General features: G+C 49.3%; 1 protein-coding gene and 1 long non-coding RNA gene across 11 annotated transcripts in view; one reads left to right on the top strand and one right to left on the bottom strand.

The window, feature by feature from the left end:
• TPST2 (tyrosylprotein sulfotransferase 2) overlaps nucleotides 1–11,800 on the top strand; it is a 52,814-nt gene extending 41,014 nt beyond the window's left edge. For 6 of the 10 annotated variants that reach the window (XM_072723118.1, XM_072723114.1, XM_072723116.1 and 3 more), the window contains 4 exons: nucleotides 2,254–2,470; nucleotides 6,309–6,359; nucleotides 9,430–9,478; nucleotides 11,310–11,800. In XM_072723118.1, coding sequence (XP_072579219.1) covers nucleotides 2,254–2,470; nucleotides 6,309–6,359; nucleotides 9,430–9,471 — 310 coding nt within the window. In that variant the 3' untranslated portion in view covers nucleotides 9,472–9,478; nucleotides 11,310–11,800. Of the gene's footprint in view, nucleotides 1–2,253; nucleotides 2,471–5,136; nucleotides 5,259–6,308; nucleotides 6,360–9,429; nucleotides 9,479–11,309 lie in introns of all 10 variants that reach the window. The other 4 variants (XM_072723120.1, XM_072723121.1, XM_072723122.1 and 1 more) reach the window with 2 other exon arrangements.
• Nucleotides 11,801–17,535: 5,735 nt separating this feature from the next.
• Nucleotides 17,536–18,978, bottom strand: LOC112923192 (uncharacterized). The gene is made up of 2 exons (XR_003235630.2): nucleotides 18,780–18,978; nucleotides 17,536–18,270 (listed from the first exon to the last, which is right to left on the bottom strand). It is a non-coding gene; the product is annotated as an uncharacterized lncRNA (long non-coding RNA).
• Between the last annotated feature and the right edge of the window lie 7 nt (nucleotides 18,979–18,985).

Genomic DNA, 18,985 nt, shown 5'->3' with positions numbered 1-18,985 from the left:
TAGTACGTGTTCGGTGCTATTCTTATTATCGTTTTAGCATTAACATTGATTTTATTGGCACACACGTTATCCTTACCCTCATTACCATGTAGGGAGTGCCTGAGGTGTGGTAAGCGCTCAAGCCCCCAACACACATTAGTCCTTTAATCCCCACAGCAGTCTCAGGGCCAAAAGAACTGCTCTTAACCCCATTTTACAGATGAAGAAACTGAATCTCAGAGAAAAGTTGCCTGAGGCCACACAGCTGGCCATGTGTGGTGTCTGGATTTGAACTGAGGTCCGCTGGGGACTCCGGAGCATGTGCTCTCAAGCTCTCCACATCCGGAACCCCCTCTCTTCCCCTCCTTCACTCTCTTACTCTCCACCTTCCTCCTCTGGGGAGGCCGAACCTCTCCTGAGATCCAGGGTGTGTGGTCAGGATCAGGATGTGCTGTCTCTCTGCCTCATTCCTGAGCGGGCCCTAGCAGGCCTTCCTGGGACCACACCTCCTCCTCCTTGCCTTCTTGGCTGTGCCCCGGCAGGCCCTTTCAAGCCCCAAACAGAGCAGGAGACATAGAGGTACCTCTATGCTCCCTCTGGGCAACGAGGTACTCATGTGCCAGGTACCCCAGGCAGCTAGTGCTGGAGCTGGGATTTTGTGAATTAACATGACAAAAAAAAAAAATCAGGAAGTGGGGATGATGTCCCTGTGAAAGGAAAAACCTGCTACAATCCCACTGTTTAGACTTTGGCATCGGACCTGCTGGTCCTTTGTCACGGGCTGTTGAGAAAGCCAGAGTCCTACTGAACATGAACATGTTTCCCTGTAGCCTTTGTGCACTTTGTGTCTGGGACCACTCGCCCGCAGCCCCCTGCCTGCCACCGCGATGTCATTTTGGACAGCTGTGTAATATTCCCCTTCATAGGGCACAGCATTCTATTTGACATACCCTGTTAGTATTTCCACCTTTATTTACTTCCATCAGGCATTCCTCCCGTTCATGTCCTGGGGAACCTCTGTATCATTACTGCCTTGCGGTGTCCTGGAGATCCGAGAGCGTGGTAAAGGCCATGCGCGTATTTGAGATCTTTGACACAGTGGACCGAATTGGTCTGCAGACTCCAAACCATCCCACCTTCTTCATTCCCATTCCCTCCCTCCTGGTCCTGTACTCTTTTTGCTATGTCTTTCTTGTTTCTGTTCTTCTACCCAATTTATCTCTTAGTTGGGCTGGAAGCAGCTAGAAATAGGCCCTGGATCCCGGGAGTTCCCTGCCCTCCATCCGACAAGGCCCCTGACCTGTGATCAGTAGGGTCCTCGGGATTCAGATGGCTGGATGAGCCTGCCACAGAGGAGAAGAGGAGAGTGGAGGAGCATATCCAACACGATGGTGGTTTTATTGTTGCAGCCGAGGGCAAAAGCAACCTAAATGGCCATCTTTAGGGGGATAGGAAAGATAAGCCGTGGAGGACCGCTGTGCAGCTGGAGAACAGAATGAGGCATCGGGTGCAAAACAAAGTCATAAACCAAAACATGCAGCGTATGATTTCTGTTTTAAAAACTGCAAACCAAAGCATAGGTTTTCTGTGTGCATGAGAGAGAGAGGAGAGAGAGAGAGAAAGCTAACACTTACTGAAACCTCACAGTAAACTATATACTCTTCTTGGATGAACTCATTTACTCCCCAGAACGACCCTGTGAGGTGGGTTCTATCATTATTCCCATTTGTAGATAAGGAATGATAGGGGAGGCTCATAGAGGTGAAGGATCTTTCCCAAGGCCACACAGCTGGTGTCAGTCCAGCTGGCGTTTGAAGCCAAGAGCTCTGACTCCTGAGTCTGCCCTTAGCCACTCTCCTGTATGAAGCACAGAAAGAGCTTGAGAGAGAGGGTGGGCCCCCAGATACTAAGACAAGGTCCCCATAGGGAGCTGATGGACCGGGAGTGGTGGCTGCTTTTAGCCTTACCATTAGTGTTTCATATTTTTTCTCAAGAACAAAATACCCATCTTAGCCACAAAAATAAAATGTTATTTTTAAAAAGTCATGACGTCATGGAAGCAGAATTTTAACTGTGCACTGCCTAATACTGTCTTCCAGTTTTTTGGCACCCACTCTTAAGACCCCCCTTCCGTTGTATGGAAGACGTATGAGGAGGCCAGGCGACTTGCCTACAGCCTCACAGTCGGGGTGGGGGGGTCACAGCTGCCCCAGGGACAGGTCCAGCCTGTCCAGCTGCCCGGGTGCTATCTGGGTCTCCCTGTGCCCTGCACAGCCTGTTCTTTCTCCCCAGGATCGAGCGATCCACTGACCAGGTCATCAAGCCTGTGAACCTGGAAGCACTCTCCAAGTGGACTGGCCACATTCCTGGGGACGTGGTACGGGACATGGCCCAGATCGCCCCCATGCTGGCTCGGCTCGGCTATGACCCCTATGCAAACCCGCCCAACTACGGCAACCCTGACCCCATCGTCATCAACAACACACATCGGGTGAGTGCATGTGCATCCGCAGAGATGTGTGCTCAGCCTGCAGTGGGGTTGTTTGGCCTGTGTTAGGACATGGGGAATTGTAGCATCGCCTATATTTTCATTTTCACTTGGGCCACAGGGAAGCTCAAATCTACCTGGTAGTCTGTCTCTCATACTAGAGCATCTAATAGCAGCTCCATTTGTGTACTGATTGCATCCTATTTCTCTGTTTTCTTTTTTTTTTTTAAGATTTTATTTATTCATGAGAGACACAGAAAGGGAGCAGAGACATAGGTAGAGGGAGAAGCAGGCTGAGCCCTATGCAGGACTTGATCCCAGGACCCTGGGATCACGACCTGAGCCAAGGGCAGACGCTCAACCCCTGAGCCACCCAGCTGTCCCGCCCCCATAAATTTTAATGTTGATTTCTCAGACCAGTGTAAGCTGGGACAGTTTAAATAACTTCTTAGCTCTCCTTAGTTCAGGCAGTCAAGGAAAATGACTTTGATGAGATGGGTTTCTTTTGGTTTTTTGGGGGTTTTTTTTGGTGTTTTTGAAGCGTTAAAAGTCAGCTACTCCTGTGTAAAGGAACAGTAAGCAGGTTCATGGGCTTATTTACATGTTGCTGTCACAGCATCTAGTCTCCTTTGGTTGCGGTGTTCTGACTTCCTTAGAGGCACTAAGTGAGCAAAAGTGTGAGAGCTTGGGGCCCTGGCCTGAGACGAGCCCCGCCAGCCCTTATACCATTAAGACCCAAAGTCTTGGGATCCCTGGGTGGCTCAGCGGTTTAGCGCCTGCCTTCGGCCCAGGGCGTGATCTCGGAGTCCCGGGATCGAGTCCCACGTCGGGCTCCCTGCATGGAGCCTGCTTCTGTCTCTGCCTGTGTCTCTGCCTCTCTCTCTCTCTGTGTCTCTTATGCATAAATAAATAAAATCTTTAAAAAAAAAAAAAAGACCCAAAGTCTTGTTTGCAGCTACTCTCAGCATTTCCAAACACATGCTGATTTTAGAAAGTAAACCCTTCTTTTTTTTTTTCCTTTAAAGATTGTATTTATTTGAAAGAGAGAGAGAAAGAGAGATAGACAGACAGACAGCATGAACACGGGGCCTGACATGGGCCTTGATCCTAGGACTTTGAGATCGTGACCTGAGCTGAGGACAGACACTGACCCAACTGAGCCTCCCAGGCGCTCCAGAAAGTAAACAGTGTTTGTGTTGAAGAGCCAAGGAAGGAAGTCATAACTTCTGTCACTTCCCCTTTAATTCTTCAGTGACTCAAGGAGAAAGACCCAATTTGGTGCTCACAAGGCTTTAATAAGCGTCTCGCACACGGGCAGGCTTCCTTAACCCTGAGCTCTGAGGGCTCTGCCCTTGTGATTGAAGCGGGTCTCGGAGCTTCTCCTCCCCCTTGACATCTGTGGATTTTGCAAACACTATTTGTGGAAATCCTCAGATCCACTGTAGATGCATAGAGTTGACAGTGTGAATGTTCGCAACCTTGATGTGGTCTCTTTTTTTATTATTCAGTTGTTTTAAGTCTTTATTATTTATTATGCTTATTTTTTTAAAGATTTTATTTATTCATGAGAGACACAGAAAGAGAGGGTGAGACACAGGCAGAGGGAGAAGCAGGCTCCCTGCGGGGAGCCCAATGCAGGACTCAATCCCAGGATCCCGGGATCACTCCCTGAGTCAAAGGCAGATGCTCAACCACTGAGCCACCCAGGTGCCCTTATTGTGTTTCTTTTTTAATAGAGTATTCTTTAGGTTGTACTTATGTGTTTCATACACTTTTCTCTACATATACTCTTTCATATAATATTTTTATATATATTAAATATATGTTCATATAATAAAAAAATCAATTAACTGGATTAAGAAGAAGAAACAGCAGCCGGGAGTGATCTTGACTCCGGCCTCCAGGAACTTCTCACAGACAGTGGCTGGGCCAGGGTGAGGACCGCAGTGACAACGGGCTCTCTTTACCCTGTGTTCTTAGCCAAGGGCCCAGTGGCAATTACTCTGAAGTCTCTTTAAAAGGCTGAAGCCCAGGGCACCTGCGTGGCTCAGTCAGTTCAATGTCCGACTCCTGATTTCAGCTCAGATCATGATCTCAGAGTGGTGAGATCAAGCCTCATGTCAGGCTCCGTGCTCAGCGGGGAGGCTGCTTGATGGTACTCTCTCTCTCTGTCTCTGTCTCTCTCTCCCACTGGCTCTCACACACACTCTCTCTCTAAAAAAAATAAATAGTAAGAAAATAAATAAATACAAATAAATAAATAAAAGGCAGAGGCCCCTGGCTTATCCCAGGATGTGGGTCAGAAGCTCCCAGAGTAAGATCTGACCTTGTGTATTGCATACAAATTAAAAAATTTTGGTGAGCGAGATCACTGCTCTAAACCTCTGGTTTTCATTTGTTTAAAATGGAAGATGTCCCTGTTTTTTTCCCAGGGGGTGCCAGACTTTATTGTAGTTTTGTTTAGCTTTTATGGTAGTTTTGCTGTTATCACAGTGATATGTTCGCTCATTGAAAGCCGTGTGTGTGTGTGTGTGTGTGTGTGTGTGTGTGTGTGTGTTTCTCTGTAGACACTGTATGTTCCTGTAACAGATCCTGGGGTGCAGGACACACGGGCACTGAAAGGACCCCAGAGCTAATGAACTTGTCTGTACCTGTGCTGTCCATTACAGCTACTAGCCACCAACCTCCCGTGGCCACTGGATGTGACTAGTGAAATCTGACTGGTCCAACTTGAGAGGCATTGTTAAGTGTAAAATATGCACCGGATTTTGAAGTTCTGATATCAAAAACAGTATGTCAAGTTTCTCATTACTCATTTTCATATTAATTATAGGTTGAAGTATGAATATATTAGATATATCAGATTAAATAAAAGTAACTGGAATTATTTCACTTGATGTACTTTATCCTTTTTCAAAAATGTGACTATTAGACAATTGAAAATTATATAGTTGGTTCACATTATATTCTGTTGGACGGTGCTGGTCTATATGGTGGCTTCTATGTGAAGAGATAGTGGAAAAGCCTGGGATTTTCTTTGCCCCAGCTGTGTCCTCTTGCCTGGCAAGCTTTTCCTTTAGAGCTCGGCTTAGCTGGTTTTCCTTGGCATTGAGGGGTCGCTGAGAGGTCCTTTGTGACCCCCCTGCTCAAAAGAAGCCCCTTAGTCACTCCTGATCACTTCCCTTTGTTTCACTTTCTATATAGTACTTGCCATGGTTTGATATATTCTTGTTTATTTGTGTTTATTACTTGTGGATCCTCTGGCTCCCCCTCTAGAAAGGATGCTCCAGGTGAAAAGGAATTTTATTTTTATTTTTATTTTTTTTAAGGAATTTTAATAGTCTGATTAATATTGTACATCCAGAGCTTAGATAATGCCTGAAATAAGATGAGCTTGATAAAAGTGTGTTGGATGGAGGGATCGGTGGATGGATGGGAGGATGGATGGATGAGTAGGTGGATGTGTGTATGGATGGATGGATGGATGGGTAGATGGGTGGATGGATAGGATAGCGGATGGATGGGTAGATGGGTAGGTGGTTGGGTGGATGGATGAGTAGATGGATGGGTGGGTGGATGGATGGAAAAATGGGTGTATGGATGCAGAGTGGATGGATGAGTAGGTGGGTAGGTGGATGGGTGGATGGATGAGTGGGTGGATAGGTAGATGGGTGGGCAGGTGGGTGGATGGGAGGGAGGGTGAATGTATAGATGAGTGAATGGGTAGGCGGATTAATAGGTGAGTGGTAAATGGGTGGATGGGAAGGAAGGTGGAGGTGACAGGATGAATTTTATTTTTTGATCATTTCCATGAGAGTGATATGTCGTTCCTCTTTCCTAGGTCTTGAAAGGCGACTATAAAACACCAGCCAATCTGAAAGGATATTTTCAGGTTAGAAACCCCAAGGGGAATTCTGAAATCTGTTTATTGGGCTGTCCCATTACCTTGCAGATGCCCTTGGACACTTCACTTCTCTAATCTGGCTGGTCATTTCCTGGTCTGAAAATTGAGAGGAGGGGGGTGTCAGACCAGGGACCAAACAGCAGCCCTTCTGCCCAAGCCTCTTCCGTAATCATTGTCTCTTGGCTTGAGAGCAATTGGAGGGATTGGGGGGAGACTTTTTGTCAAGCTATCTGCCTTTAGCCTTAAATCCAGTTTTATTTAAAGTGGCAGTCCCCAAACATGACTCAGCCCAGAATCCCAGAATTTTCTTTAGTCAGCCAAAAAGTAAGAACCATAAGGGTCATGTGGTATGGATATCCCCATGGGTGTAGACCTACAAACACCCCTGCCTCCCCACACCCACCTCCCTGGCTGTGCCCCCCACCCCACATCCTGGGTATATCCACAGGGTGCAGGGATCATATCAAGGACTGCCCCCTTCCACTGACAAGACCGCTCCCCTTTAAATGAGGTGTCCTTAGTTTGTGTATGTGTGTTTTCTTTAATTTGGGAGAGAAAGGGTGGATCACCTTATGCCAGTCTCCAACATAATAATCAAATTCATGAGTGCTCATTGTCCGGGGTCCATGGCTTTTGCACACAACTTAGTTCTTTGGCGAGGGCTCCACGCTCTTTTTCTGGGAGTCAGAGACCCATCCCATCCTCTTGCCGCTGTGAAAAAAATGTCCTCAGGATTAGTCAGCACTAATTATTGCCTGCTTTAACCAAAAAGATGATGTAACAGGAGCAAGAAACAGAAGTGGAGGTGAGGGGAAATAGTTACTATCCGGAATGCCTTTCATTTTTGAACAGTTATCCTTTTTTTTGCCAGCCTGAATATGCACTTTGCATTCCTTGCAATTCTATCATATGAGCTGCTTGGTTTTACATTCTTAATGTTTTCCCATCTTTTGGGTTTCACTCTTGCCGTTTGGGATAGTGACATAGTATCCTCTGGAATGCATTATGTGCCACCAATGAACTGTTGCCCTAAGATCATGTCCAGTTTTTGCAGTATCCCGAATGATGGCATGTACATGTCATCCTGTTTTTGCCTCTCTTCTGTGGGGTGGGGGTGGGAGGCACTACTAACCATTCCCTTAGAATGCATTGTTACAGTGGCATCAGTGGGCGGAAGGGTCCAGTTCTTTTTAAGAGTCTTGACCCCAGAAGGCTAACTTTATTTACAGAAGAGTTGGACCAGTTTATACTCTCTTGCAGTGTAGGACATATTCGAGTGGTCTGGCTGGCCTGGGACTATTTCTTGTTTTGTTAGGGGCAAAAATGCTAAGGAATGGCGTATGTACTGTCATTGCAAACACTGCCACGCTCAGGAGAGGTGCCCTGCAAACTGCCTCCGATTCCTGCTTTCTGCCCTCATCTCCCTCCCTGTCCTCCACGGGGCGCATGACTTCATCCAGAGTATTGCAAAAATATTGGAAAGTGGTCCTGTGGCCACAGTTACGTGCATGATGGCAAGTGCATTCCACAGGGCGCTCTGTAGCCATCTAGAGTGATCATCCTGAAACCTAAAAGATAGAAAAATATTAAGCGAGCAGAACACAGCAGCTCACACATTTGAATTGCAGCAAATGCAAAAAAAAAAAAAGAATACTCGTTTTCTAGGCATCAAACCTCCTACCCCATCTGCCTCGTTCCAGGTCTTTGCTATTCCCTCTACCAGGAATGCTTTTCCAGCCAGACCTTTGTGTGCCTTGCCTTATTTACATCTTTTAGAGCTTGGCTTATGGGGTGCTTTCCAACACCAACAACCAGTTTCTGAATCTCCAGACACCAACTGTGTTTCAGCTTGCACAGTGATGCCAGAATTAGCGTCAGACCCTGCAGGTCAAGGGCCCAGGTCCTAGGAGAACTCCCTGCCCCCCCCCCCCCCCCCCCCCCCGGCCCCCATGTCAGATGCCAGTACCAGCGGGGTTCCCAGGCTACCCACATTTCTGCCCAGCCAACTAATATTTGGGGGTTCCCATAACCCCCTTCCTCATGATGTGCTAGATCAACTTACAGGACTCAGGATATTCCTATCTGAGTGGTGGTGTTTTTTTTGTTGTTGTTAAAGATTTTGTTTATTTATTCATGAGAGACACACAGAGAGAGGCAGAGACACAGGCAGAGGGAGAAGCAGGCTCCCTGTAGGAAGCCCAATGTGGAACTCCATCCCAGGACTCCAGGATCACGTCCTGAGCCAAAGGCAGACGCTCAGCTACTGAGCCACCCAGGTGCCCCTAGATGAGTGGTTTATTATAAAGGATATGACCCAGAAGTAGCCGTGGAAGAGGTACACGGGGCAAGGTATGGAGTAAGGGGCGTGGAGCTTTCAGGCCCTCTTCAGGCGTGCCACCCTCCTACACTTCCATGTGCCACCAATCTAGAAGCTTCTTGAAGCCATCGTTTGGGGGTTTCCATGAAGCAGTCATGAAGTAGATACGACTGAATGACATTATCGGTTATTCACTTACTCTCCAGCTCCTCTCCCCTCTCCAGTCATGCCTTGATCTTTCTAGCCACCAGCGCCCATCCTGAAGCCAGACAGCTGTCCTCTCATTAGCATACTAGAGATGCTTGTTAGCGCTCCTGAAATTCTAGAGTTTTAGGAGCCATGTGCCAGGAACCCAGGACAAAGCGCCTATGTTTGTTTTTCATTACACTACAGCTTAAATGTCATCCCCTTATAGTGGCCTCCTTTCCTGACCACCCTCTCCAAAGTAGCTCCAGAGTCCCTCCTGACAGCCCACTGTATTGCCCGGAGGTGGGACAGGATGTTATCTCGCATATGTGTTTGTAAAGGTTTTCCTCGCTGGCATAGACGCCACAGAATAGGACCAGGCAGGTGCGTGTTCACAGCATCCTCAGCACCTGGCGTTGTAGCAGGTGTGCAGTAAATACCCCAGGAGCGAGTATGTGCTTGCTCCCAGGATGCTGAGGCTCAGCCTCAGGGCAGTGAGATCCTGGCACCCCAGCCTGGCCGTGACCCCTTCCTCTCTGTGTTGTCTTCCTCCAGGTGAACCAGAACAGCACCTCCTCCCACTTAGGAAGCTCATGATTTCCAGGTACGCCTGCACTCTCCGCTTCTCTCTCCCCACTGCTGCCTCCCGCTCACTGCTTCTGAGCCCAGGAGCCACTCCCCTGAGCAAGCTTGCCCTCCCAGAGCCTCCTTGGGGAGGAGTGTCCACCAAGGTGGGCTGACCCAGCCCTAAGGGGTTTCCATGGCGACAAGCTGGGGGGGCTATTTATAGAATCACCAGTCTCCTAGCTCTGGATCAGGTGGGGGCAGGGATCATTGCAGAACCAAACAGAAAAAGGTTTGTCTGACTTTGAGGACCAATGTGATGGGGGGAGGGGTGGGATTCTAGAACATGTTTGCATAGAATGCTGTCTGTTTATCCTGCTTCTATAAACAGCATTGAGTTGGCTCAAAGCAATTAATGTTCTAAGAAAAGCTCCAAGCAGGTCTCTCTAAGAGTAACCCCCAGGGCTTTGGACCCAGTGCTTCTCCAGGGTTACTGGTGTAACCCTGGAATCCCTGGCAAGGAAACTAGAACCCAGAGAGTGCTGTGATTTGCCCAAGACCACACAGCCACCAGATGGCCAAATTCTTCCTCCCAAGGCCATCTTCTTCCAGAGTTCACTCACGATTTGAAGTGCCTGCCTGTCTCTTCACTTTGCAAAGCGGGAATGGGGACACATTTTGACCTTGGACGTCAAAGATTTAGGAACCAACTTCAGACTGGTCCTCTCCCAGCCTCCATTTGTGATGTCTGGAGAATGGGGATTCGCCTGTGTCGGCCTGCAAAGGCCACTGGGGGATGAAGTGAGCTGGCCCAGGTGGGTGCGTGGGAATCCAGGAAGCCTCCTGCCCTTGCTGTGCCTGTGGGCCTTGGAGTGAAGGCTCCAGGAAGTTCACTTCCTGTCACTCCGGTAACCCACGGAGAGGCCACAGTCAGCCTGCCTGGGTGTTCTCCCTCTTGCTTCAGCCTGTGAAGAAGCCTCCCACCTGGACTGTATTTATAGTTTTAGTCTCCTGATATTATTTTTAAATAATCAGCGTATTTTCTGTTTCTTTCTTTTCTTTTTATTATCTACTTTGTCCCAGCCTCTAAGGCCGGAGGCACTCAGGCCCTGTCCTTATCAGGGATCCCATCCCAGGTAGTGCCGAGATCCCAGAGTTCTGGTGCATTCCAGAGGAGAGAAGCCTCCTATGGAAAGGCTCCTGGCTCCAGTATTTCTCCCTGACACCTTCCCCTCATTCTCCTTCTGCAGATTCTTTAGTAGAATTTCATTTTTTTTTTTTTTTTTTTTTATGATAGTCATACAGAGAGAAAGAGAGAGGCAGAGACACAGGCAGAGGGAGAAGCAGGCTCCATGCACCGGGAGCCTGATGTGGGATTCGATCCCGGGTCTCCAGGATCGCGCCCTGGGCCAAAGGCAGGCGCCAAACCGCTGCGCCACCCAGGGATCCCTCTTTAGTAGAATTTCAAAGCTTCCTGCTGACAAAAGCCAGATACAGTTCTCTCTGTACTGTTTAAATGAGATACCGTATACAGGGTGCTTTTGCTCATCCCTGGTAAATAGTTGGCCTTAAAGCAAGTGCTCATCCTCCCCTGGCCTCCAAAAATCCATTGGCATTTATGACGTAATCACCACCACTTTGTCTTCCTAAGTAAAAAGAATCTATCTTTGAGGTCAGGCGGATGCAGGTTGGAATTTGGGCGAGAACCCCAGGAACGCTTCTAAATTTAAACTCTCTCTGGCCATCTGGGGTGCGCTGACACCTCTCCTGCTTCTGTGAATCAGCATGAGGACCATAGGCTCCTGGATCACACAGACGAATATGAAAGGTCTGTCTGCCTCTGGCCCTAATGCACTTGTCTCCCTGTTCAGATCTCTGCAGATTGTTGCTGAGAGAAGACACTTTGCATTCGAGTGGAAATCGGACCTCTAATCCAAGCATATTGCTTGCTATTCACCGCCAAAACAGGACTGCTAATGAGGAATGTATTTGCATCTGTTTGCAAAAGCTGAGTCACTGACAGCTTACCTGGAGACTCCCTCCCTACCTTTGGGCACTCCTAGGGGTGGAGAACCAAGAGTGTGGCAGTAGTCCAGCTTTTGAAACTTAGGTATTTTTTAATCTTTCCCCTCAAGAACTTTTTTTTAAAGAAATGGATTTGCCATTTTTCTTAATTTGCAGGACTGCCTTGGTGGCTTTGTTTGCGGGGACAAGACCCACACCTGTGCCTCTCCTATTGACCCTTTTAAATTCAAAGGATCTATTTAAGAATTTAATATATGAGGTTTTCTTTGATTCTTCCTCGGTTCTACTCAGATTCAGAGGGAAAAAAAATTATTTGAATAAAGTGAACAGGGACTCATTTGTCTGTGCCTTGCTTTACAGAATGAACAGATTTTTTTTCCCCTTCCGTCCTGGATTTTGTCAGGTGGTTTGAGGACAAGCAAGCAAGGTTCCCATCGTGGGTGCTCAGCAGGGTACTCTGAGCTGTGTCGGGTCCCCTGAGGCTACCCTTGGGATTGGTGGTTTGCTAGAGGGACTCCCAGATAACCTGCTGGGCTCACCGTTGGTCGCATGGTTGGTCATGGTTGGTCACAGCGAAAAGATGCAGATTAAAATCTGCAAAGAAAAAAGGTGCAGAGGGCAGGGGCAGGGAAATCAGGAGTGAGTTTCCAGGCATTCTCACCTGGTGGAGGCTACGGGCACATTTAATTCTGACAAGGCATATCAAGTATTGCCACTGGGAAAGCTCGCCTGAGCCTTGGTGTGCAGTCTTTTTATTGGGCAACAGTCATAGGCATGGGGCACCCGTATGACTAACCTTAATTACTGAGTCTCTGGTTTCTCCAGAGAACAAGCGATACAACATGATTCCAGGGCCCCCCTCCCTCATAAGTCACATTGTTAGCATAGACAATAGGCCTGGTGTGGTCCAGGGCCCCTGGTATGCAAAGACACTAGACAGGGTATCCCAAGGGCTTAGAGATCATCTCCTAAGAGCTGTTCGAGGGCCAGTGTTTTCTTTGGCACATACAGGATGTGAGCACTCCTGGCCTGCTAAGTTTGCTGCACAGGCCCCAGATGCAGAGGGACCAGCTGGGCCCAGAGCAGTTTCACATCTTTAAGGGTTAAGGTGTTTTATACACACTCCTTGGCTCATGGGCTTTGGGAACGCAGTGACTCCCAGTGGTTTGGAGCATAGATTTTTTGGAGTCAGGCCAACTTACTGCCTGTGTGGCTTGGGCCTTCATTTCTTCATTTGTAAGATGGGGAAGTTAAAACTTCATGGGTGTATGGGAGGGGCCAATGGTTGATAGAGGCAGTGGGGCCTGGTGTGTGATGAGCCCACAGTGTGAGGCAGCTCTTGTCTCTCCTGATCTTGAAGTGAGATGGGGAGTTCATGGAGCCCCAGACACTGGAAGCTCATGATCACCACTTACCGGGGAGCAGAACACATCCAGCCTTATCCAGTGTTCCATTCATCTGTTGCTCTAAAACCTGCTGGCCCCACACTTGGTGACTTACAGCAGTGTACTATTAAATCTCTCTGTTGGGGAAGTCGGCTACAGTGAGCTGGTTGGTTCTCACAGTCAGATGGTGGTTGGGACTCCTGTTGCCCGAACTCTTCTTTATTCCCATGTCTGGTGCCTGGGCCCAGGTGGTTGGAGCGTCCAGAAGCTTCTATGGGCTTCTGTATCACATAGCCTGTCCACGTGGCTAGCCTGGGCTTCCTGACAACATGGCGGTCTTAGGGCGGCTGGACGTCTTATATGGTGACTGGCTTCCCCCAGAGCAAGTGTTACCAGAGGCCAGAAGGAGCAGAACAGCCAGTCAGTTAAGGGATATGCGTGGCCCAGTATCACTTCCACTCAGTTTGTCATGGTCCTAGCCCCCCTGCCCCCCGGCATTCAAAGGAATAGAGAAATTCCTCTTCTTGATGGCGGAGTGGCAGGGTCACATCGCGGAAGTGCGTGTGGGTGAGAGATGCAGTTGTGGCCATCTTTGGAAAACACAGCTGGCCACGGTCCTCATCAAAACCAGCTTATCAGCCTCCCCTGCAGGGTCTTCAAATAATGTATGAACTTATCAGATTATGAGATTCTTTCTGGGAAATTGTGATGTTCCCTTCAATAGGCTGCAGACTGAAGACAGATCTTTACTGTTTAAATCACAGTGATTCCAGATGCGCAGAGGGCTGTGTCATCAAGAAATCCAGGCTTTTTGGTTTCCCCAGCCTCTGCCTTGGGAGCAGGGAGGGTTCTTCCCACTGATGGAACTACCCTAGGCCCTCTCAAGCCCCAAATCTTGGCCGAGACCCAGGAAGACATCTCTTACCCTGTCCTCGTTCTCTCTTCTAAAGGAACACTTCTCAGGACAATTAACAAAGAATCCCATTCCCTTGGGTGAAAGCCCTCACTCCACCCACCAGGGCTGGCTCCTGACCAAGCGCCCACGTCTGTCCACAAGTGTGGATGATTCTGATCTGACCTCGTTTCCATGGAAACAGCTGGTGTTTTCAAGGGGCCAAGTGCCTTTTTATTTTGAAATAATGATAGACTCCTATGAAGTTGCAAAGGTACTACACAGGGTCTTGCGGATCCTTCACGCAGCTTCCCCCAACACTGACATGTACCAACTGCAGTGTAACATCAAAACAGGAAATTGACAGTGACACACTATTAACTAACCTACAGACCACAGGCCCTGGTCCATGTTCACCGTTTTGTGCATAGGGGTGTGTGTGTGTGTGTTCAGAATTCTGTCCCCTTCAGTGGCAGACCCTTCCATGTGCTCCCCCCACACGCACATGCACACACAATCACACGCAAAAGCTGAATCTAAGAAACCTAGAAATGGTGCTTCTGATGAGAATGCCGTCCCCATCCCAAGCTCCGGTACTTCCCTTTGAAGCCCTTATCACGGTCAAGGTTTTGCATTGATTTGCCTGGTGCTGGGATTCAGGTTGGTCTTACTGGACTGTACACTGAGTCGAGAACAGTTACTCTTCCTTTGTCCCCACTTACAACCTGCCCCCACCCCAGCCAGGCCTAGCCCATCGTGGGCGGGGAAAGCCAGCTGCCAAGCTGCCAGGGTGATGCCGTCCCTTTCCACTGAATGGGGATAGGGTTTCGGATTAATATAGGACTCATGGTTAAATTTGAGTTTCAGGTAAAACAATAATTTTTAAGTGTTTTATATTTCATGGGACATACACTAAAAACTTGTTACGTGAGCGACACCCGAGTGGCTTAGCAGTTGAATGTCTGTCTGGCTTTGGCTCAGGAAGCCACATCAGGCTCCCTGCATGGATCCTGCTTCTCCCTCTGCCTGTGTCTCTGCCTCTCTTTGTGGGTGTCTTTCATGAATAAATAAGTAAAGTCTTAAAAAATAAAAACTTGTTATGTGAAATTCACATTGTAACCAGGAATCCTGTATTTTTTGCTTGCTAAACCTGGCAACCCTCAATAGGGCTGAACATGTCACTGGTAGGCTATTAGGGAAATGGCAGTGTGTGACTTCCAGTGATGTGGCCTCAACCCTGTTTCTCCTTTTTTTTTTTTTTTTTTTGAGAGAGAAAGGGTGTGAGCGGGGTAGGGGCAGAGCGAGGGGAGAGAGAGAGAGAGAGAGAGAGGAGAATCTTAAGCAGACTTCCTGCTGGGAAAGGAGCCCGACATGGGCCTCCATCTCAGGACCCTGAGACCATGACCTGAGCTGAAACCAAGAGTCAGATGCTTAACCAACTGAGCCACCCCGGCTCCCCTGCCTTGTCTCTTAGTCACTCATTGTGGGGGTATCCAGTCATATGTCATGAGGACACTCAGTAGCCATAGGTAGAGGTTCACATGGCAGGTTCCCGAGGCCTCCTACCTACCAACAAACAGCCGACACCAGCCCACAAGCCATGTGAGTGAATCACTTTGGAATCAGATCAGCCAGCCTGGGTCAAGCCTGCAGGTATGTGCAGTCCCAGTTGACATCTTGACTGCAACCCCAGGAGAGATCCCGAGTCGATACCAGCACCTGAGTCGGCAGCCAAGCTACTCTTGAATTCCTGCCCATGGAAATTGTGTGAGATAATTCTCACTGTTGCCCCAGGCTTCGAAGTTTGAAGGTCCTTGTTACTGTGCAATAGGTAATACCTAGGAGCTCCTGAGATTTGTGAATGAGTGAATGAGCCAGTGAATGAATGAGTGAGGAAGGCTGTGTTTCCTCCCCTTCCCTGCCTGCTTGTGAGGGTACTCGCCCTGCAGACGACACCCAGGTCTGCGGATCCTGCCAGCTTCGCTATCAGAATAGTCTTCACAAACTCATGAAAGATAAGTAAGGTATCGACCATCTGTATGGAACATTTCAAGGGAAACCAGATTTGCGAATCTCAGCTCATCTGGATTTCCAACTCTTCCCAGTTCAGGACACGCTCTATATTTTTGTGACAAAATTTGAACTAAGAATAAGCCTTGTGCAACTGTGTAATGTCACCGTCCTAGAAAAGGTACTTGTGCTAGACTTTAAATATATCAGCCTTGAAATGCCACTTGCAGATTGTTTCTATGGTACCAACCTATTTAAAGTTGTAACTAAGGAAGGATTTTGTCCCCCCCCCAAATCTTTCAAAGGTGATATGGAAACAGTGCTGTACGGATGGCATAGGCCGTGTGAGGGGGTGATAGGACCGTGGACTCAGGTAGCAGGACTATGGGGAGGTTTATGGAATCCAAGAGCTGGTGTATGCAGAGGGTTTGGCTTCGGGACCCCAAACAGACAGGCATCACAATGTACATCTTAGCTCAGGTAAGTTGGCAGAAACAGTGGGGGTGCCCCCGGCATGGTGCAGCAGAGAAGGCACCTGCCTGGAAGTCTGAGGTCCTGCATTCAGGCCTGGCTCTGTCCTTAAACTCGCTGTGTAGCCTGTGAACGCCCCTCGTGGCTCAGTCTTCTCCATTGCTTCATCTAGCGAGTGTCGGGGGCCCTGTCAGGCTCCTGCTGAGGAGCCCTGTTGCTTGGCAACCCCTTCTGGGTTATCTTCATGTCTGAGCACCACATAGGGAATCTAGACATGGGCCTGGTGTCCCCAAGGCCCAAAGCCAGCGCTTCTCTGGACAGTGGTAGGAGATCATGATGTGCGGGTATGAAATCAGGAATCTAAACCTCTGGTTGCCTCTCCCCTTGCTTTTCTGGAGACTGGGCATTTGAACCCAGAAATCCTGAGAAACCAGTGAACTTTGAGGCCATCCGTGTAGGGGTGTGAGGTTGGGTCTTTCAAATGAAAACAGCCTTAAGCATTTACTAAGGTCTTACTGGTCTTGCTATGACCAGCAGCTTTAATGTATGTATTAGCTGCCTGTCTTGTCTTGTGGCCTGAAAACACTCCTTTTAGAGCACTACTGTCATTATCCCCATTTTGCAGTTGGGGAAACTGAGGTGCAGTGAGGTGAATGAAGCTACCTTCCCCCATCCCACATCAAGGAAGGAGCAAAGTGATTCGAATCTCTGAGGTCTTACTCTAGTAACTTCATTAAAAAAAATATTCTAGGGGCTCCAGGGTGGCTCAGTCAGTTAAGCATCTTAATGTAGGCTCAGGTCATGATCTCAGGGTCCTGGGATTGAGCCATGTGTCAGGCTTCATGCTCAGTGGAGAGTCTGCTGCTTCTCCCTTTGCCCTCTCCCCTTCCCCCCCATTTATGCTCACTCATTCAAATAAATAAATAAATCTTAAAAAAAAAATTTCTAGGTACAAAGAGAACCTTTTTTTCCCCCCTTAATAACTTGAGACTAAGTTGCCTACTTGATGCCCTATCACTCCCCTAAATACTTTAGTATTTCCAGCAAAGACATTTTCCAGCGTAACCACAGGACGGCCATCAGAATCAGAAAATGAACACGGACACATCACTACCATGGAACTTCAGACCGCATTTAAATTTTGCCAGTTATCCCCATAACTTCGTTTACAGCAAAAAGGTCCAATTCAGAATCAAGTGTTGTGTTTACCGGTCATGTCTCCTTTGCCTGCTTCAGTCTGGAGCACTCCCAGGGTCTCTCTTTGACTTACATGCCTTGGGCACTCTTGAAGATCACAGGCCAGCTGTTTGGCAGAACATGTCTTTATTTGGGCTTGTCTCCAGTATCCTTGTGATTCTGTCCCAGGTATGCATCTTTGACAGGAATATCACGGGGGTGGTGCTACGACCTTCTCGGGACATCCTATCGCGCAGTACGTGAGGTCCACTTGCCCCGTTGTTGGGGATGCACAGTCTGATCGTGCGCTCAGAGTCTGTACTCCTAGTGACCCCACTGTCCATAAAGGCCCCTTCTCCAGAAGCCACATGGAGGGTCCATCTGGTGAAGCAGATCCACTAGCACCAGCCCCTTGTGATCTGAGTAACTGCAGCTCCATGAAGTCAGCTGTAGAGCTGGAGAGAGAGCTACAGAGAAGCCAAGCGAGCTTCTATCTTTGGCTCTGGCCTATAAACAGATGCCTATACACTTCCAGGCCCAGACTCAACACGGTCTATCTGGTCTCCTTGTTTTTCCTCCCTCTGCTCCCTGGTGGAGCTTCTCGTCCGTTAGACTCTCTTCCCCTCCTGCCCTCTCTTCTATCAAACCTCACTTTCTAACTTCTTTCCTGACTACATGTTGTGTGTCGGGCTCGGTGATACATGTCAGTGGGGACGCAGAGACCACGGGAGTCACAGCGCGTGTTTCAGGAAGCTGGCAGTCGGCTGCCTTCCTGTGGGGTCTGGTTTCATTAATAACGGCGGGAAGTTGGATCCAGATCTTTGACTAAGAGTCGGGCGCGCTCCGTGTATTCTTGACAATTGCCGCTTGCACCTTTTCATCATAGGAAGGAGAGAGAAGGAGAGAACGTGAGCGAAGACTAAGAGCTGACAGGCCTAGGCACCCCTATGCTTGAGCATTTCATCTCCCCGGATCCTCAACCATTTTGCAGGGACCTGGGGGGCCGCGGCTCTAAGCGGAAGGCAGGAGGGGCCCGGGGTGCAGAGGCAGGAGGGGTGCTTGCGGGGTGCAGAGGCAGGAGGGGTGCTTGCGGGGTGCAGAGGCAGCCGGCACTCCCTGGGCGGCCCGAAGCCCTTGAGCCTCGGCCCGCGGGGCTCCACGGTTCTACTAATCGGTGAAGCAATGAAGGTCTTGACCACCGGCGGGGGGGGGGGGGGGGTCCCGGAGGGAGCGCGTGGGGCCCTGGTCCGCCCATCCCTGCGCTCTCAAGCTCCGCGCCCACCGCGGTGCTCGGCCAAGGGCCCCGACGGCTCCCGAGACCCTGCTCCCGCCGGCAGCCAGGCCCCGCGCCCCGCGCCCCGCGGCCGCCCGCTAGCCCTCACGGCTGCCCCGGGCGCCAGTCCTCTAGCCCCTTTTACGCATTTCGAGTCTCAGACTGGCAGCGGGGCCCCCGCGGGCCGGGGCGCTCGGCGCCGTGGGCACCTGCCGGGCGCCGCACGGAGGTCGGTGAGGTCGGGGAGGTCGGACAGCGCGCCCGCAGCCATCGGAGGCCCTGGAAGCCCCGCCTCCTCCCTCGCACTCGGCCCTG

The sequence above is a fragment of the Vulpes vulpes genome, chromosome 10, assembly GCF_048418805.1.
Source record: "Vulpes vulpes isolate BD-2025 chromosome 10, VulVul3, whole genome shotgun sequence".
Taxonomy (NCBI): Eukaryota; Metazoa; Chordata; class Mammalia; order Carnivora; family Canidae; genus Vulpes; species Vulpes vulpes.
This window is presented reverse-complemented; position numbering and strand designations above follow the sequence as displayed.